At 32.2% G+C, this 22,470-nt stretch overlaps 1 protein-coding gene across 2 annotated transcripts in view; it reads right to left on the reverse strand.

Moving 5' to 3' along the window:
• cac (calcium voltage-gated channel subunit cacophony) overlaps positions 1 to 18,179 on the reverse strand; it is a 108,650-nt gene extending 90,471 nt beyond the window's left edge. For both annotated transcript variants that reach the window (XM_080156567.1, XM_080156566.1), the window contains exons 1-4: positions 18,042 to 18,179; positions 831 to 976; positions 459 to 523; positions 38 to 133 (exon numbers count right to left, since the gene is read on the reverse strand). In XM_080156567.1, coding sequence (XP_080012693.1) covers positions 38 to 133; positions 459 to 523; positions 831 to 928 — 259 coding nt within the window. In that variant the 5' untranslated portion in view covers positions 929 to 976; positions 18,042 to 18,179. The remainder of the gene's footprint in view (positions 1 to 37; positions 134 to 458; positions 524 to 830; positions 977 to 18,041) is intronic.
• Between the last annotated feature and the right edge of the window lie 4,291 nt (positions 18,180 to 22,470).

A 22,470-nucleotide genomic window follows, 5' to 3' on the forward strand; every position in this document is an offset into this window, starting at 1 on the left:
TTTTTTGGTGCTCCTCCCTTTAAGTTTAAATTTTTACCTAAGAAATAAGATTCTGTAGATTCTAGCTGGATGGCTAAGTTCGTCTTGTCTCCATTTGGTAAATGCTCCTCCAAAGACATTACCACACATGATGCTAGATAATAAAGATAGATAAATATTCCAAAAAGATAGAACTCCCGATATAAGTAAAGGTCTCTAGAGGCACTTGGGAAGTCAACCTGCCCCCAATTGGTAATCTTATTTTTTTTTAAACTGAGGGGGGAGGATATTTTTTCTAGGGGTGATTTCTCTGAGGATGGTGGTTTCTTCTCTTATAATAGTTAAAATCTTCCCAGGACTTATGAAAAGCTACATTGTAAAGGAGAACCAAATCGGTTCGACAGTTAGCTAACTCCTTCGGTACGGGCAGACACACACATGAACAGACAGACATCCTGTTACTTTTATATTAGGATTACCTATAATTGTAATAAGAACAGTATATTCAAATGGAGGCCACTCTATAATAAATCTTGTCGTGCGTCTGAACAAAATATATGTGGCATAAAAAAGTGTTTCAGAAAAAATATAAATTTTTTATTCAAGATTTTCTGAGGCCTATTTGATTGAATTTATTAAACTAAAAATAAAACTCTTTAATGCCAATAGCCAGTATACATATTTATCGACCAATGGTAGGCCAGTATGACATCATTTTTTTAAGGCATTACAAAACACTTGTTAAAATATTTTAGTTTATGATATTTTTTTTAATTCTTTTATTAATGAGATAGAAAAATTGAAATATATTATTTCAATAATAAAATTTTGCTCTGTTTTTTCATGCCAACCTGACTATATTTTGTTCATTGAATAAGAAGAGGGAGGAGGGGCCCATGCCCCCCTCACCTGGAGGTGGAAGGGAAGCGCCCGTCCCCCGTCTGCCCATCAGCTTGGGATGGCAATCTCGACCTTTTCTACACGCTCATAGAAAAACCTGAAACAAGTATGAATTAGTTTTTATCTAGTAAGAGCAATGGATATATGATATACGTGGATATATTGACAATGGTTAAATTTGTCGTCAATTTAGCTTACTAATATGGACTTCAGTTCGTTCATCCAGTAGGACGGTGGGGATAGAATAAAGGGGGTTATCGTGATTTGAGCCAGCTGCGAGTGTTACTTTATCCGAGCACTAGCGGCTTCGCCTCTAGCCTCTAGGGGCTATGCCCCTATGTAATTATTTTTAAAAATACTTGTACTGCCCATAATTTATGAGCAGCATCAGGATTTTTTTTTTCTGAGGGGGGGTTGGGGTTGTCCCACCCACCAAGAAAATAGCGTAAACCACCACAGTACCAATAGGTACATCAAGCTACTTTGTATTATAGATAGGAAAATCTAGTGTAACATATACAGATACATATAAATATATATATCTTACAATAATTAAAGAGGGGGGGGGGGGGGTAGAAATAGTCTTATAGTCCACATAAAATTTAAAACAAAAATTAAGTGTTTCTGACACAATTCTGTTCTTTTGAATGACAACCAGGTCAAAGTTTGGGAAAAGCTATGCATGTAATAAATATGGTACTGACATTGAACTAATTTTCTGGAACAATAAGAAATATCTAGAAGCAGGATTTATAAATAAAGTTTGACAATATATCTAATCTCTATATTCGTCAGTGGTTAACATATGCCTCCCTTCAATTAAAATTTTTAGAAAAAAAAAATTTTTTTGTTGTAGAGTTATTGCTTCAAATGATGAAACATGATAACATCCATTAGTATCGAAACACAAAAAATCATAAAATCGATAAACGGACAAAGTGAGTTATAAAGCAGATGTTCATTTCTTATAACAGAGAAAATGAGAGCAAATGAGAGAAAATGAGAACTCAAAGAAATTCACGAAACCTTAAAAAATAAGGTTTGTGTATTTTGAAGCATAACCGACAGACAAACGATCAAATCAATGTATAGAATAGATTCGTATATGTCATAGGAATCTTAACTAGAAATTTCCGCCCTCTATCTTCAATAGCAGCCGAAAAATTACATTTCCCCCATAGCATTACGGACTGACTAACTAACAGACGGACAAACTAAAAAAACTAGTCTTTTTAATATAGGGGGGATGTCCTAAGGATGGTTTACTATCGAAAAAAGTGATTATTCTGTAAAGTTTGGTCAATATTGCAATATTTTATTCTACTCTCAAGACAATTTCAAACAGTGGGCAGCTTGAAAATATTTCTTATATAATTTTAACTCACAATAGGAGGGGAAGTTTCACAAAGAATTGTAGATTTTCTATATTCAATCAAAAGAATCATTACCAATTGTGAAGCTACTTTCTCTCTCCTCCCCCCCCCCCCCCTCATAATATTCAGGGGATGTCTAATGATTGTTTAGATATTTTTAGGTATTTTATTTAGGGAATAAATATACCTCTATTGCACATAGGGGCTCTAAACATCCCCAAATCTCCCAGTGGGGTGATTGTTTAATGTTTATCCCCAGTACGCTTCTGATGTATTTTTAAAAGCGAAGCTCTTCTATAATTAGGGTCGGTTTGTCCGTCCGGTACAATTAGCCCTTTTCTTTGATTTGAACAGGTTACCGATTTCACAATTTGCATGAAGATTCCTATAATAATTAGGTACGATTTAGGAAGCGTAGCAATTCTAATGACAGAAGGATCATATTCAGTGCCTAACTGTCGAAGGAAAAGAGAATAAAAAGAATTTGATTCAAAATATTTTGTAACAATTGACAACAGGTTAAGAATTATCTTTCTAGTATCGCTTCGAAACCAATTAATATCCGCTGAATAATATCCTGTTCTCAACCATACTAAAAACCATGCATAACATAACGAATTTTTTAAATAAAAATCACAAAATTAATACCAGCCGGGACTAAATTAGTCCACGCCTTCAAACTCTTTTATTCCTATATTTTTTTTAATTGAAAGATGTCTATAACACGATGCGTAAATAACTAATCTTATATTCTTTTTATACAATTTGTTGTACTATACATACATATTTCTATATATAATTGTTAAAAAATCGGTTACTGAGATCTTAATCCGACAGACAGAAATCGTTCTAATTTGTATTTTAGATATGAACTCAGTAGTATTATAGGCTCCACTTCTGATGGATATAATATTTCTTTTTTAGTTGTAAGTAAAAGTGTTGTAACAAGGATGACAACATTCAAAGAAAAATAAAACTTTTAATTTACAGAGCTTGATCTTTAAATCATTTATAGGTGATTTAAACCGGGGCGATTCATTCAGCGCACCATCAAATTATTAAATACCAATCTTTAAATCGAATTTGCATGGGCGATTTGGCGCGCCCAGTGGCGCTGTACCGAGTGGCATTGCCGAACCAAATCGGGGTGATTTATTTAATAAATAATTTTTTTTTTTAATTTCTTTAATATTTTATTGCAAAACTATCGTGAAAACATTTTTATAGTTATTTTTAAAATAAATTATATATTAATGTTTTATATAAAATACCTTACTGACACTGCTTAAGTAATAAAGTTGTACTGGCGTGGATCGATATTTTAGTGAGTGCGCAAGCGATTTAACAACACCGCGCTGAAAATCTTTAAAAAATCAGGTGCGCTGTGGCTTACCACCAGCGCACCTACGGTTCACCTCTGAATCGCCCCGATTCAGCGCACCATAAAAACGATTTAAAGATCAAGCTCAGGAAAAACTGTTGCTTATTCTGTAGTTCTATCTAAAATGTTTTAAAAAAAAAATTTTTTATTTTAAAAAAATCAAAGGATTAACCTCTGTTTATTCAACTAACGGATGCACCCCTCTAATAAATGAATAAATATGGATGTATAACCTAGAATACTTCCTGACGAAGACCTTTTCCTTCTGCTAGCAAATAGCTTTTTGCTCTATTGTAGCGACTTGGCTGTGTTAATATTTCCGTCGCTATTTTATGATATTCATAGACCCAATTGAAAGTCGTCACAGTGCTAAAATCATTACATAGCTTATGTGAAGTTTTTCTAAGATGAGAAATTGTCCATCTGTTCATTGGTTATCGAAATTATAACGGACAAACAAAAACCTTACAACTTAATAGGGTAAATATATTATTAAATTAAACAAAAAAAAATAATTTTCATATGTTGTAAATTACAAAAAAAAATGCGAATCACATCATGTCCAATCGTCCCTTGAATTATCATTAAACAACATATTGATAGGGCAACTATCTGGAATAGGTAGAGAAACCTGTAATCATACAAAAGCTTTGCTTTTAAAAATGTCTCCTCATCACGCAATTACATTTGGCGAATTTTTGTCTGACCAACAAATATTATTGGAACATTGAATCCAATATTTCCAGGGATGGGGGGGAACATTGGAATTTAAGTTACACTGGTACCCAAAGTAATATATTTTTTTTCAATGGCTTAAAAACTTGGGTTACTATTATTGAATTTTATTTAGTTGGTTTCAAACTAGAAGTGTCCAAACTTCTCAACCAATAATTTTATTTTTCAAGAGGGCAATTTCATTTATCATCATTGTGTATATAAATCAATTTATCGTCTTTTGTCTTATCCCTTAAGACAACTGAATATTCCAGTTTCTTACTACTTCTGTTGGGTCAAATAGTTTTTTTAGAATAAAAGTTGTAAAAATAAAAGGTTTTACACAATAATGGTATGTTCGTCAAAGTCCCGAGCTAACAAAACAGGTATTAATCTTATGGGATTTATTTTGATATTCGTGGAAAATTGGCTGTGATACGATGCTATACATGATTTTTTAATATGGCTAAGAACCGGTTCTAATCCAGCGGATAATAATCGGTTCCAATGCTGGAAAATATTGTTCCGGCCTGCCTTTTCACGTTTTACTTCTCAAAATTTTCGGAAAAAAGTGGAAATATTACTGTTTGTCCTGAAAGAATAAGTAAGAAGAAAATTGGTCCCCCATCACGTCCACAAAAAGACTTATATTTCAAGATGTCAGAAAAAGGAAAACAAGATCACAAAAATAAGATTTTATATCTTATCTCTGCTCTACACAGACTAATAAATGAGGTCCATATTATCAAGCTATGGCTATACTGAAACAAATATTTTGCTTAAGTCTAGCTGTGTAAATTTATTAGATATTGCTTAAATGGATTCATTATCACCTGGATCCTACAACAGATTTTCATGTTCTTCAATAAAGTGAAACTTTCAGCTTGCTAGAATAACAATTCACCCTTTCCACTCTCATTACCCCATTCCCGTCCCTCCTAATGGATGAACCAACTGACAAATAAACGAGTTCCATGTTAGCAAGCTAAATTGACGGCAATTTTTCCCTTGTCCTAGTATCCACGTATATTCTATATCCATTGTAACGCCATGCGAATTCATATGTTTAAATATTTTTTTGGTGAAATGAATGGAACACTAAGAAGATATGCGCATAGATATTTTACAAGATTTAGTCAAAACTTTATTTCTTTTACATTAACTTTAAGAAATATAAAGTACCCGTGGCATCGACCCTAGCCTATAAGCTGTAGCCTTGTGGATTTGGAATTTCCTTAAAGAATTTTTTTGTCGAAGTGATATAGCCTAAAACAATCACATATGGAATTCAACCCTAGGATTTAGCATAATTGGTAACGTGTCAGCTTAACGTTATCGGGGAGAAGCCTGGTCCAAGTTTGGACAACACCTGGTCATACTTAAGACGTTAGAAAGGTGTTGGTTGTCTGTTGGGTGTTGCCTATAACCAATCATACCCAAAGATGCTTTACCAAGAGTATTATTCAAGGTGCATGCAGGAAAGTAAAAACCCCGAGAGGTAGCTGTAGGTAATCATATGTAGATCAGTAGGTAACTTCCCTTTAGAGACCAAAATCTGAGCTTTTAGATTTTGCATCTGACGGACACGGTTGGGATTTTAAAAAACAGACAAATTGACATCAAAACACATTGCTTCGCTCCTTTGGTAAATTTCTCCTTATGAAAGAAAGCTAAACATGACCTGGCCTTAATATATGGATTTTTTTCCGTAACCGAGATCTTACTGTACAAATATATACACAAAGAACTTACTTCTTATAATATCATATTATTTCTATGTTTTTTTTCTTATGTTAAGATTTTGTTACAATATTATGCAAATTTAATCTGAATCAGCACAACTTATGATTTTCCTCAATATACCTAGATAGATGAATACATAAATAAATTTAAATTCTTATAAAATAATTTTTCTATATTTAGGATCAGTCCGTATGGATAGCATGATACATTAAGGCATGTAAGAATTGTCCTACCAATTTCAACCTTTGAATAATGATTCCTAAAACAGTTTAAATCAATTTATAAAGCTTAGCAATACTATAATGAATATGAGAAAGTCCGATTTTGATTGATTGGTTCCAAACTATTAATTAGATTTACAAAAGGGGTAATTTTTTATCATCGTTATTAATCTATATAAATTTATCATTTATTTTCATATGCCAGATGTAAAAAACAATTTAATTTAAGAATAGTTTTTTTGAAAACAAATTTATAATTCAATTTATTAAAAATGTAATGAACAGTTTTAAATACAGCGGCTAGTTTAATTATTTCTACTTAACCATTGTATTAGTTGGTTAATCATAAGGAAAAAGGATAAGAGGATTAATACTCACCCCAATTTCATTGTAAAATATTACTTCCCCCCTACTAAAATAATTTGTCTGCTATTTATCTAAACCGTCCGCGGCTTTTTGCATCTTAATCATAACCTATTCAATATATGTAAAAAAAAATAAAAAAAATTTTATCTTATTAATTATTATTATTTTTCTGTAATTTATTATGTTTTTAAAAAAATTAAAGAAAATATTTTAAATACAATTTGATTTAGAATCTTAAAAAACAAACAGCCGCGGACGGTCTTAGTGCAGCAGAAAAGTATGTTTCGCCTAGTTTAAAAATAGGAGGGTTCACCTTTTATGATCAAAAATTTATTTTTTTTCAAATTAGCCTAAATGTAATATTTAAATCTAATTAACATGATAAAACTTTTAAATGTTTACTAATAAAAAATTAATAGTTTAGCTCTCAGCCACCAGGTTCGCTAGTTGTCTACTTCAAAGACATACATTAAAACTAAGGCTAAATATTAAATAAAAAATTTCATAACTAAATAATCTAAATAAGTGAATAATCTGTAATGCTATCTATGTTCTTTCTCAGACAATACTCGTTTATACAATATTTTTAACATTTTCAAGTGATGTTATTTACCCCTCAGGGTTTGGCCCTTTAGTGACAAAAATCCAAAACAAGAAAAATACAGGCAAAATAAAATTTTATGAACGCTTTGATATTCTAGTTATATATCCAAAGCTAGATGGCACTGAAAAACTGATTATTATAATTTACAATCAAATGTTCATATTAAATTTGTAAAAACGTTTATTTATTAAAAAATATAAGTTAGATAGACTGCAATATAAATCTTATAAGCTAATAATGAGTGTTATGATTAAAGTCAGTAGCAAAGTCATGAAAAATTAATAACGATAATTTTATATTCTTCAATTAGGTTTCATCAGAATGGATGATAATTCAAAATATTTCTATTTCATCCTACAAAAATTAGATTTATGCTTCAAACAGCAACTATAATTGCCTTGAAATTATATTTAATTTTAAGATATTCCCATTTTGAAAAGTGGTGGAATAACATTAAAAATTCAGCGCGGCAATTGCTCAATATAGGCCTCTAGGCCCACTGCCTATTTTAGTCCTTCAAATACCTCGATTTCTCTCTTTTATTATTTTCTCTATGTGGTTAATTAAAACAAATTAAACTTAATAGTTCCTTTTTCCTTCCTCTAATTAACAACGATGTAGGTGAATGGATTTAGAATATACGTGGATAATATGACAGGGGAAAAATTTTCGTCAATTGAGGTTGCTAATATGGACATCTTTTTTTCGTTAGTTTTTTCATTCAGTAGAAGGAAAGGAGATGAGGTAAAGTGGGTGTATGGGGGTATCGTTATTTTAGCCAGCTACAAGTCTAACTTTATTAGAGTAGATGATAATCTGGTGTAAGATCCATGCAATAATAAATCCATTTGTTTGTGTGAGGTTTAAAAAGAAAATTAATTCAAAATTTTTCAGTAGCGCCGCTACTCTTTTTCTATATTCTGTCTGAACATCAACCGTCAACCGCACGGAGCCTTAAATTTAACCCGTTTGGAAGCTTTGAATAGACTTTTTAATGAGTGCTTGCCATATATGGGTCAGATTTAGACTTCCAGCTGATTTTCCTGGGTCTTTCAGGCAGGCGGCTGCCTAGCCCTAGTTTTGTCCGCGTAAAGAAAAAATGAAAGTAACGAAATTTGATTTTTTTTTAATTGCGTTTTTCAATAAAAAGTTAAAAACTCAGGTTTTCTTCAAATTTCTGTTATATAAAGAGTGTGTAAAATTCAGTCACTACATTACAATACCTGCCAAAACCTCAAACTAAACCTTTGAAATTATTTTTTTGTTGTAATATAATTATTTTGTTATTGCTTTTTAAAAGGAAAGATTTTTACACAGTCTCTATAAAAAAATTAATTCTTAACTAATCACTAATGATCTATAAAATTAGTAAAACAATCGTATTTCATGAATAAAATTAGTTTAATAAATGTTTTTTTTTCTATCTATGGCATTTTATAATAAGGAATAGTTAGCTCTGATTGTTAATTTGGTCATGTTTATTTTTAAATATATAATTGAAAGTTGAGGCTCGACTCCCATTTCCCTTCTCTCCCCAGCGTCCCTAGAGGCCTTTAGAGGCGTAACCGCTAGTACATACATACATAAAATGTAATTGAAGTGATCAATAAAGGGTGGACCGAAGCTATCATCTGATGATAACATACAGAAGGGCTCGGCAACCGCCCGAGTAAGCCTTAGTGAAATCATTATATTATAACTTTAAAATTCAGCTGGGTGTCTAAACATCTTCCTAAACAATCCATCTTTTCGTAAAAAAAGTTTACACACAAGCTGGTTTTAATTTGAGGCTTTCACGCGGCTGATGCTTGGCTGCCGAGCCCTGGTAACAAGCCAGCATACCAATCATTTATACTCACACTTGCCGAGCCCTGGTAACTAGCCAGCCTACCAATCATTTATACTCACACTTACCGAGCCCTGGTAACAAGCCAGCCAACCAATCATTTATACTCACACTTGCCGAGCCCTTGTAACAAGCCAGCCTACCAATCATTTATACTCACACTTGCCGAGCCCTGGTAACTAGCCAGCCTACCAATCATTTATACTCACACTTGCCGAGCCCTGGTAACAAGCCAGCCTACCAATCATTTATACTCACACTTGCCGAGCCCTGGTAACTAGCCAGCCTACCAATCATTTATACTCACACTTGCCGAGCCCTGGTAACAAGCCAGCCTACCAATCATTTATACTCACACTTGCAATGGGTGGACATTAGGATATGTTAACATAATTGATTGTGTACGTGTGTGTGTGTGTGTGTGTGTCTGTGTGTGTGTGTGTGTGTGTGTGTGTGAATCTATTTGTATTTGATTGCTTGTATGTCAGATAATGTGTCAATATGTGCAGTACTTGTATCGATTCTATCAGCCAAAATGAGTAAAACAAGTCTTTCAAAATTCAAATAAAAATTCGGAATCTAATATTTGAGTAAATGTACGGACTTATAATGTATGGTTAATGTTCAATTTGTATCTTATCGTTAGAAGAATCTACATATATAATTTGAAGTCAATAGGATTGATTTTATTCAAACAAAGATAATAACATCCATAAAGGCGAAGCTCATTAATTAAATAAGATGGCCAGACGAACTAACACCAACAAATACCTATATGTAGAGTGTTAATGCATTCAATCTATCACAAAATTACTTAAATAAATTATCATGCCACGTTTAATATATAAGGAGCAATTCTAACATAATGTAATTAACTATAAGAGCTACAGATTACGGATAAATCTACCAACCCTAAATGTATAAAAGCTTCGCTTTACAACAATGAAAAATGGTGTATGTCTACATTATATGTACATAACTGTTTACACTTTATAATATTGCAATATTCGTGAATATTGTAAATGATATTGTGAAGAATATAACAGTGCTTTCACATAGATCCATTCCTTAAACACTGAACAACCCACTCCCCTTATATTAAGATATTCAATCTTTGAGAAAAAAATATTTCTAAACCCCCTCTTAACCCACAGGGCCTCAACCCTATTTGGTATTAAAACTGCGGGGCTCTTCTAACATTTACTTATCCCTTATTATGCATGAAAAATAAGATTTTAAAAAAATATATTCATTTGAGGTCCAAATCCAATATGAGGGAAACTGCTGGTATATCTGTATGGAAGGATTATCAGGGATAAGTGGAAACTACTGGTATATCTGTATGGAAGGATTATCAGGGATAAGTGGAAACTGCTGGTATATCTGTATGGAAGAATTATCAGGTATAAGTGGAAACTACTGGTATATCTGTATAGAAGAATTATCAGGGATAAGTTGAAACTACTAGTATATCTGTATGGAAGGAATAGTAGGGATAAGTGGAAACTACTGAAATATCTGTATGGAAGGATTATCAGGGATAACTGGAAACTACTGGTATATCTGTATGGAAGGATTATCAGGGATAAGTGGAAACTACTGGTATATCTGTATGGAAGGATTATCAGGGATAAGTGGAAACTACTGGTAAATCTGTATGGAAGGACTATCAGAGATAAGTGGAAACTACTAGTATATCTGTATGGAAGGATTATTAGGGATAAGTGGAAACTACTGAAATATCTGTATGGAAGGATTATCAGGGATAAGTGGAAACTACTGGTATATCTGTATGGAAGGATTATCAGGGATAAGTGGAAACTACTGGTAAATCTGTATGGAAGGATTATTAGGGATAAGTGGAAACTACTGAAATATCTGTATGGAAGGATTATCAGGGATAAGTGGAAACTACTGGTATATCTGTATGGAAGAATTATCAGGGATAAGTGGAAACTACTGAAATATCTGTATGGAAGGATTTTCAGGGATAAGTGGAAACTACTGGTATATCTGTATGGAAGAATTATCAGAGATAAGTGGAAACTACTGGTATATCTGTATGGAAGGATTATCAGGGATAAGTGGAAACTACTAGTATATCTTTATGGAAGGACTATCAGAGATAAGTGGAAACTACTGGTATATCTGTATGGAATAATTATCAGGGATAAGTAGAAACTACTGGTATATATGTATGGAAGGATTATCAGGGATAAGTGGAAAGGATTATCATTAACCTCATAACCCCAGGAGAGGACTACACTAAATTGTATAGATGAAGGATAAAGGAACTATCAAATATTTTTACAAAAGTTTTACTTTTAAAGTAATATATATTTTTTAGGTATCCTAAAACAAATATTTTGCTAAAGTCAAGCTGTCTTAATTTAAACAAAATTTGATATTACTTAACGTATCATTAAAATACCCAATTATTTAAAATGTTACCAGTATTGCTTCGAAACCGATTAATATCCGATGGATAAGAACCAGTTCTTAGCTATACTGAAAAATCATGCATAGCATAGCATTTCAGACAATTTTCCACTAATATTAAAATCAAAATAAAAAAATTAATACCAGCTTTGTTATCCCCGAAGGCCGAAGGTTTTAATCATAACATTTTGTTATTTTTTTATATCTGCGGAAAGCTGTGTATAATATAATTTTATAAATAACTATTATGTCGACTATGTGGCATTTAAATAAAATATAATAAAAGTAAAATCAATTCCGCTTTTTTCTTCTTTTTCTCGTTTCCTATGACATGTTATAAATGTCGGAAGATTATTGTCATAATTTGATTATCCTACTTGTAGTACAAGAAATTGGATAGTCTTATCAATGGATATATTATTACTTGAATGTTACACCAGATTTTCGTGTTCTATAATAAAGTGAAACTTGCAGCTGGCTAAAATAAAGACTGCCCTGACCCTCCCCATCCACCCTCTTTATTCCATCTCTTCATCACCTACTGGATGAACGATCTGACTAAAAAATTGACGAAAATTTATCCTCTGTCATAATATCCATTTGTATTCTATATCCATTGACATGGGATAGTCTTAACATATTAATAATATTAACACAGCCATCAAATGTAATAGTTTAGCAGAAATGAATCAATAAACTAAATCTTTTTTTTAAGTAATTAGAAATTTAATTGTTTTTGTATGCTTTATCAACGAACTAGTAGATTCATCCCTTAACTCTAAGCCTAACAATTCCTTAGGTCCAAGGTAGTTTTTTTAGCTATTTTGGGGAAGTATAAGAGTAATGACATCCAGTAGCATATAAACCTCCCCAAATGTCCTTTCTAAATGTCTTTTTTTTCGTTTCAAAACTTGAATTTAAGTGGAAGGTCGAAACCTCTAAGGGCGTAGCCGCTAATTATATAAAAAGGAACAGTAATATCCTAAACAAAGTTGAATTTGAGAAATATAGTACAAGTACATGTTTGAATATATTACTACACTACAGTCGGGAGGTTTAAAACAACTTCAATATAGAAGATGTAATCAAAGTTTTCTTTTGTCCTAATGATACTTGGGACGGAATATTATTACTCTTATTATTTTTGCCCTCTTTTTTCAAAGCCTTAACCAAAACAGGTATTTCATTATAAAGATTGACAAAATTGTTTTCTTATTTTTTTTAACAGTTGTTGACTTTTTTATTATTTCTATTTAATATTTTTTTCTAGGACAATAAAGCATAATTGAGATTCGCTTTATTTATTTGATAATCCATGTTACTTTTATAAACCTTATTTGTAAGGTCTGAATTATGATCCTAATCTAAGCTCCTAACTGTACTATGTAAGGTCTGAATTATGATCCTAATCTAAGCTCCTAACTGTACTATTTAAGGTCTTAATTATGATCCTAATCTAAGCTCCTAACTGTACTATGTAAGGTCTGAATTATAATCCTAATCTAAGCTCCTAACTGTACTATGTAAGGTCTGAATTATGATTCTAATCTAAGCTCCTAACTGTACTATGTAAGGTCTGAATTATGATCCTAATCTAAGCTCCTAACTGTACTATGTAAGGTCTGAATTATGTTTCTAATCTAAGCTCCTAACTGTACTATGTAAGGTCTGAATTATGATCCTAATCTAAGCTCCTAACTGTACTCTGTAAGGTCTGAATTATGATCCTAATCTAAGCTCCTAACTGTACTCTGTAAGGTCTGAATTATTATCCTAATCTAAGCTCCTAACTGTACTATGTAAGGTCTGAATTATGATCCTAATCTAAGCTCCTAACTGTACTATGTAAGGTCTGAATTATGATCCTAATCTAAGCTCCTAACTGTACTATGTAAGGTCTGAATTATGATCCTAATCTAAGCTCCTAACTGTACTATGTAAGGTCTGAATTATGATCCTAATCTAAGCTCCTAACTGTACTATGTAAGGTCTGAATTATGATCCTAATCTAAGCTCCTAACTGTACTATGTAAGGTCTGAATTATGATTCTAATCTAAGCTCCTAACTGTACTATATAAGGTCTGAATTATGATTCTAATCTAAGCTCCTAACTGTACTATGTAAGGTCTGAATTATGATTCTAATCTAAGCTCCTAACTGTACTATGTAAGGTCTGAATTATGATTCTAATCTAAGCTCCTAACTGTACTATGTAAGGTCTGAATTATGATCCTAATCTAAGCTCCTAACTGTACTATGTAAGGTCTGAATTATGATCCTAATCTAAGCTCCTAACTGTACTATGTAAGGTCTGAATTATGATTCTAATCTAAGCTCCTAACTGTACTATGTAAGGTCTGAATTATGATCCTAATCTAAGCTCCTAACTGTACTATGTAAGGTCTGAATTATGATCCTAATCTAAGCTCCTAACTGTACTATGTAAGGTCTGAATTATGATCCTAATCTAAGCTCCTAACTGTACTATGTAAGGTCTGAATTATGATCCTAATCTAAGCTCCTAACTGTACTATGTAAGGTCTGAATTATGATTCTAATCTAAGCTCCTAACTGTACTATATAAGGTCTGAATTATGATTCTAATCTAAGCTCCTAACTGTACTATGTAAGGTCTGAATTATGATTCTAATCTAAGCTCCTAACTGTACTATGTAAGGTCTGAATTATGATTCTAATCTAAGCTCCTAACTGTACTATGTAAGGTCTGAATTATGATCCTAATCTAAGCTCCTAACTGTACTATGTAAGGTCTGAATTATGATCCTAATCTAAGCTCCTAACTGTACTATGTAAGGTCTGAATTATGATCCTAATCTAAGCTCCTAACTGTACTATGTAAGGTCTGAATTATGATCCTAATCTAAGTTTGTTATTATGATGAATATATGTATAAACAAACAGGAATCTAAAGGGATAGGACGATGACCGATTAATTCATGTACTTCCCTAATTATGATACACAGAATTACCCCTTCTGTAGATTACAAATAGATGTTGAAACGTTCGGACACTCAAAGTAATGAACCAACCAATCAAAATTTAATAAAAGTTTACAAAAATGTTTTGACAACGAATAAGAAAACTTTATCATAAAACTTTGGGGACTAAGTGTAATAAATAGGCTAATGTCCCTATCTTCCCTGATAAACAAAGAGCAAGTGTGATCAGGGACACAAAAATGGATATACAATACGTGGATATATTGACACAAGAAAATTTGTCGTTAATTTAGGTTGTACAATGGTCCTCATTTATTGGCCAGTTCTTTTACCCAGTAGGAGGGGAGGGTATGGGGTATAAGGGGTGAATGGGGGGTATCATAATTTTAGCCAGCTGCAAGCATTACTTTATTAGAATACATAAATATTTGGTGCAACATCCAAGTAATAATATATCGATTGACATAGAACAACAAGTGTATCAAGTTAGTTAAAATCAAGTATTTATAGTAATATTGCGATTTTAGATCAACAATTTGGTAAAAAACTTTGAGGACTTTAACAAACTCTTAATGGTCCAAGACCCTATGGAACTCTCTTACTACCTACCTATTCTAAGCTAACTCTAACGAAGCTACTTTATAATCAACTTTGTCCGTCCGCCAGTCCTTAACGCTATGATATAAGTGATTTACTCAACTGCAATTAAAGCTTGACCTCTTGTCATGATTCTCATTCCAGTATGAGTATATTGAAGTATATCACAACCATGGCCGCAGGGGCGTCCAAGTTTTTTTTACCCCCCCCCCCCCAAAAAAAAAAAAATTTTTACCCCAGGGGTAAAATTTGCTTGGGGGGGGGGGGTAATTACCCCCCCTGAAATCTGTTGGCAGGGGTAAAATTTGTTTACCCCCCCCCCCAAAATTTACCCCCGGGGGTAATTTTTGGGGGGGGTAATTTAAATTTTATTAAAAATTTAGTATTAAAAATTATTTGGGGGGGTAAATACCCCCTCCTAAATGGTTGGGGGTGCCTACGGGGGGGGTAATCGCCCCATTACCCCCCCCCCCCCTTGGACGTCTATGCATGGCCGTCTGACTGCTTTAAAGCATCTTTCAGCAGCTTTTATATGGATATAATTTTGTGTAATAACCATAACCTCCATAAAAAAAATAAGAGATACTTATAGCTAATTTAATTAAATTACTCTAACCTAGTGACAGATTAACGTTGCACGCGACGTACAGACACTAACTATAGAATAGCTGTGCAGCTATTAACAAACAGGGAGAGAGGGGACAATGGGCTCTAAATTACACAGATCCCCAAAGTTTTATATTATTTTTTTTATTCGTTGACTTAACAACTTTGGAGACTTTTATTGAATTTTAAGTGTACAAACGTTTCAACTATTAATTGTAATCTACAGAAGGGGTAATTTTGTATATCAACATTGGGGTTGTATATCAATAGGCCATTGTCTTAGCCCTTTATATCTCAGAAAAAAAACTAATACATTTTGCGCATTATTATTTTTGTTAGTTATTATGACAACTTTGATGTAAATATATATTCACCTGTAGAAATGTTTCAAAACAATAAAAACATATGTAAATTACACCAAAAAAATGTTTTATAAATCAATATGTATTATTACTCGAATGTTGCACCGGATTGCTCGCAGCTGGCTAAAATAACAATACCCCCAACCCCGCCCCTCCTAGTGGATGAACGAACTGACCAATAAATAAGGTCCATATCAAATTGACGACAAACTTTCCCCAGTCAATATAATTATATCCACGTATATCTTATATTCATTGCATTGGTTATAGAAATTATATGCAAATCCTTCGAAAAAATTTTAGCTTTCATAAATAATTATAAATAGAAAAAAAATTAAGAAAGACTTAAATATTTTTTGGTTGACCTACATTTTCCTACATCGCTAATTTTTTTAGAATACATACATAATAATACTATAAATATTGTATAATAAACTTATGAAAGAATTCAATTAGCATTCATAATTATTTATTAATTATGTGGTTTTTTCTCTCATGAGTACTACTTTGTTGTGGCAAATGTTCTACAGAAACAAGGATGGCAACATCCAGAAGTGGGGTATAACAGAAATAAGGGCAAAATTATTAATATATCAGCAAAAGCTGAACAGATAGAAGAAAAAGTTTTTGAATCTGTTTATAGAGCTTATCAAAAGATGACGTCATACAATACAAATTACCAATGATAGCCCAATATACAATATACTAAATTACCAATGGCAGGCCAGTATACATTTTAATTGACCAATGAAGGGCAATATGACGTCATTTTTATAGGTTTTATTCAAAAATCAATATCACAAGCTGTGGAGGGAAGGAGAGTGGCTACAAAAAAAGATTTTATACTTTTTTTTGATGAAAATTATCTTCAAGCAAATTTTGAAACTTTTGTACATTTTCTGCTACTAAATAAAAAATGTTTTAGAATCCTTGAAAAGTTATAGCGATTCCCATAAGATTAGGTTTTTCAATGTTTTATTAATACCTTTCAAATTTATTTGTAAGTAGTAGAAACATAACCTCAATAAAAACATCTATTGCTCCGTGTAAAAATGCATTTTTTCACTCTTGTTTAGTAAGAAAAATAATTATTGTTTCTGTTTTCAAGTCTTGTAACATATTTGCTAGACAATTTATTTTACACAAAATTTCTCCTTTTTTTCTTATGAAGTTGAAATTAAATTACCCTGACAAAATTTCAAATTTCTGCTCAATATTACAATTTTAAAAGTAAAATTTTTACTTTTTAAGAATATCTTAAAATTGTCGTCGAATGGACATTATTAAAAGAATGGATGTAGAATGTAGACAGAGGAAATTTTCGATAATTTAGTTTGCTAACATGGAACTCGTTTATTGGTCAGTTCAATCATCCAGTAGGAAGGGATAGGGTAGAGGGGGTGGAATGCAGGATAGTTATTTTATCCCGCTTCAAGTTTCACTTTATTAGAGAACATAATATTTGATGTTCCAAGTAATAATATATCAATTATTAAAAGATAAAAAAAACATTGATTAAAATTTCATTAGACTCTTTTTATATTCATAATATCCATAACAATGCACACGGCTAGTTTGCAGCTGTAGCCGCTCAAAAATACTCAATAAATAATCAAACAGCTTAGACAAAACAAAAGTAGAAATAGGGGGAAAATCAGCCACAGACCTCATAAGTTACAGCCATTTAGCTGCAACCCCGCTTTCAGCTGCAGCTCTCCCCGCGCGCAATCAGCACCAACCGCACAACTTAAAGTGCAGCCGACAACATCATTATCAGAATAACATTATTAGTAAGTTATTAATTTCGAGTTAGAAATATCTTTCATCTTAAAATACAATTTTTGAAGGTAGAACAAGTCCTAACTTCCTTTTCCACACTTTGAAAAGAAAATCTTAACAGCTAAGGGCGCAGCCTATGACATTAAAAGACATTATTAAAAATAACTAACCTATATATGTAATTGTTGTGGTGGTAAAGAATTATGAGATCTAATTGGACACCGCTATCCATCCTTAATTGGATCAGACATTATTGTGGACATTTTCAAACTAATTTTTATAACAATTATCACTAATTAACTAAATTTTAATCTAAAATAATGAAAATGTGATTTGTTGTAAAGATATTGTTATTTTTGTAAAAGATAATATTATATAACTCGCTTCTAACCATATTCCCCTTGTATTTCTTGGGGTTCTCTCCTTAACCTAACCGAACCTAACCAAAATAAAGTAATTCAATAATACTTAAATCTACATACAATTAATGGAAAAGACTGGTTGGATTAAAATAGGCATAATTATCCCGCAGTGCAGAGAAATGCGCGGCCTATTTTACGCGTTTTTTCTTCAGTGAAGCTTTCCCTATGCATAATTGGATCTTGGCTATTCCAGATTATTTGTAGGCCTTCTTGTGCAGCTTAAAATGGTGTGCGGGTATGATCTGTACGTTCAGCTAGCAGCCTTAAAAATTCATAGATTTTTGGATATATTGCTTACCAGCAATATTTTACCGTGAACTGCTGTAGATCCAAATATTTTTTAAGACCCCCGTTCTTTTTTTTTCTCTATAGTGACCAAATAATAAGTTCTATTTCAAGTATGGCTTCGAAATCGATTAATTAATCGCTGTATTAGGACCGGTTTTCAGCCATACTAAAGAATCATGTATAGCACAATGTTACAGGCAATTTTCCACGAATAATAAAATAAATAAAAAAGATTAATACCAGCTAACAAAATTTGTTTTATTCTTACAATTTTTCATTTTTATATCCGCGGAAAGCTGGGTATAATACGATGCAATAAATAACTATTATATATTATTTAATCTTTAATTTTAGGTTCCCTTTGAACCAATTTAATTATATTTTGTTTGTATTAAACTTAACCCAAACTAATTCTGAATTATCACTTTACAAAAATTACTTTTCTCTCTGAACTGAAAGCAACAGATAAGTAAAATTTATCAATAGTTTTATTAAATTTTTATTTAATCATTTATAATCAAAATAACTTTTTAAACGCATCAATTTTAGATTATTAAAACATTTTTTTATCCAAAAATGCATTCAGAAATGCAATTGAAATTTATTAAAAAGAAAAAAATCTATAATTGTAACAAATTATGATGCGGGATCACTTGATGTAATGAAATTATAGAGAATACTACTGACCGGAGTTATAGTTCATACACAGAGACAGAGAGAAGAGCAATTCTTCTCGGAGGTGTAACCACGAGGAGGCCTCCCCCCCCTCCCCCCGCCACCACACACCTCTTCTGATGAACAGATGGGAGGATACAAGGGGGGTGGGGGTCATCTCTGTTATATCTTCCTTAAACAACTCTCTTTTCTTTCATACTCGGTAAGAGACAGAGTGTTGAGAATATGTTTGTTGAAATCTGTTGATACACTCATGTTCCATAGTTCCTTATATACACATCCATGTACTTTCACTTTCTATACACACAGTTTACCAGGGATCTTAAAGGACAAGACAATGGCAGATTGATTGATGTATATCCCCAATGATGATACACCAAATTATCCCTTCTATTGAATTATTTGGACACTGAACTTATTGAACCAACCAATCAAAATTCAATAAAAGTCCCCAAAGTTGTAAAGTCAACGAATAAGAAAACGTTATTATAAAACTTTGGGGACTAGTAAACAGCCTAATGTTTCCTTCCTCCCTGCAGTTTACTCATCAGTATAAACAATAAATAATTTTACCCTTGATTTAGAAAAAAAATATTTTTACTATTAATACAAAATCTTATAATTAGTACATCTTTCAATATGATTTTGAATAGAATATGTAGAATACTTATTTTATCGCATCGTATTATAGACAGCTTTCCCCGGATATTAATATAAAAAAATAAAATGAAAACCAGTTTTGTAATCCCGAGTTGCCGAAGGCCCGGTCTTGCAAAATTGTTATTAATTTTGAACCTAGTAATAGTGTCTAACTTTTTATCTTTGTGACGTAACAAAAATCGAAGGATGAGAGGGGAGGTGGGAAAGGAAACCCCTAAAAAAGAGATTTTTGTTACGTCACAAAGATAAAAAGTTAGACACTATTACTACTATTAGGTTCTTAATTTTAAGATTTTTTTTTATTAGTCATAGAAAATTGTCGCTAATATATTTTTTAGTATGGCTGAGAACCAGTTAAAATCCACCGGGTATTAATCTGTTTCGAAGCCATCCTGTAAACTGGAATTCTTAAAGTTTACGTTTTATTAATGTGTTTCTAAATAATTGTAATTGATATGATCAGTTTCCATAGAAATATTTGACAGCGAGTGCACTGAAAAACAAATATTTTTTTTATTTTTTTAATCAAAACAATATACAATATAATTTTGAGAGAGAATGAGAGGGAATAGATATATTTAAGAGAGAAAGGGAGTTAGAGATAGAGAGAGAGAGAGATTGAGAGATAAATAGAATCTCCATGATGGCGTGGTTTAATCCCCATGGGCGTGTGAACGGCGGACAACATTGTACAATATTATATATTCATATATCTATACATCTATACCATATTATGCACACTTATATAGAGGAGGATTCTGATAATAAGTTCTGTGGATTATAAAATAAAAGCTTTTTAAAGTGCCATTTGTCAATCAAAATGTATACTGGCCTCGCTTGGTAATTTATTCTGTGTATTGTATTGTAGGACGTCATTTTTTTTATAGGCACTTTAAGCAGCTTCTGAAAATTAACTTTGAGGGAGGTGAAAATGAAAACGGACATGGTAAAAGTAAAAAAAAAAAGGATGACAACATCCATAAAAGCGAAGCGCTGAAACGATAGGACAAACGGACATTAACACTTGTATAGTGTCAGAACTGAATAAACAGAATATAAATGTATAAGAGTCGAAGCAAAATTGTAAGTAAATTTGCTGAAAAACTGCTTGATACTGGATAATGTTAATGGACATACTTACATTTTTAGTACATGATTATAGAGTTGCTTCGCTTATGATATTGTACTTTGTTGTCCCAAGAATCAATTGTCTTAACCTCTTTTCGAGGAAGCTTTGTGTTTATCAAGATCGAAATTAATTCCTTATTCATTATCCCAAATTAGGCGCAAATGTCGTCTTTGTTTGACTTTCCTTTTCTAAAGAGACGCGGCATGGATTGTTTATGTTTTGATGCGTCCACGTTCTTTACTTTTGAATGATATGTGAGTGTGTGAAGATTTCGGAGAACAAAGTTGGGCCTATCATTGGTCTCATAGTGCGTGAACGACCCTAGTATACCAGGGGCTTTAAACCATAAGAACTTCAGGTAGAATTTGTTAATTTTATTTAAATTGAATGGCGTATAGGACGATTTTATTTAGTTTAAAAGGCTTTAGCCAGCTAAACATGAAACTTTATTATGATTTAATTATTATGTTTTAGTAATTTTTTATGTGCTTTTATTTTTGCATTTAACAATGATTTATTAAACCAAATAATTTTCCTTTAAAGCCAAAGTTTCCAAAGATTCTTAACCGTAGAAAAAAAGATTTTAAAAAAGCAAATAAGATTACGTGGTTATAAAAACTGGAATTTTGTGTTAATTGATTTTGTATTTTCAGGACTTTGAAATAGTTTGCCTCAATAAATCTATAATCAAACCTGCTGTTGAAACTTGATGGTTCCTGGTATTGGGGGTTTGTGTGTACGTCAAACAAGATCTCTAGAACTTCCTGCTAATTCGGAAGTCACACTCAACCAAAGTGTCATGGTTGAGACATCAATATACCAAAAATCAGGTCAATCGGACAATTAGATCACATAAAAATTAGTTGTTGAAAAAATCAACATTTGTTAAATGGTCGTACGGACATTCTAGTAATGATTATAGAGCTGCTACGCTTTCTAAATCGTACCTAACTACTACAGGAATCTCAATGCAAAGTTTAAAATCGATAGGACAATTCTAACATGCCTAAATTAACGAAAAAAACTATGTGTTCCGGACGGACGGACCGACCCTAATTATAAAAAAGCTTCGCTTTTAAAATTTCTGTGAGGAGCCATTTATCTAGAGGCGATTTCTTTTGTATAATAATTTTTTAATATAAACCGAACTAGAAGCTATGAGAAGATATGCTGTTAAGGAGAAATCTTTCGGTTCAGTGGTTAGCGAGACCCTTCGGAACAAACTAACACACAGATAGACTTTATGTTTCTTTTATATCTATAATACAAAGTAAAATGTTGCATGTCCGTCTATTTGTCCCTTAAGACCTCGGTATCCACTGAACCGATCGGAATTCAGGAATTACCTACTAGTTCTGTGGTGGTTTTAGGCTATTTTATTGGAAGATGGGACACCCCCCCCCAAAAAAAAAAAAAATTTTTTTT

Source organism: Acartia tonsa, chromosome 4 (assembly GCF_053477335.1).
Source record: "Acartia tonsa isolate MP-2025a chromosome 4, ASM5347733v1, whole genome shotgun sequence".
NCBI classification, from domain to species: Eukaryota; Metazoa; Arthropoda; class Copepoda; order Calanoida; family Acartiidae; genus Acartia; species Acartia tonsa.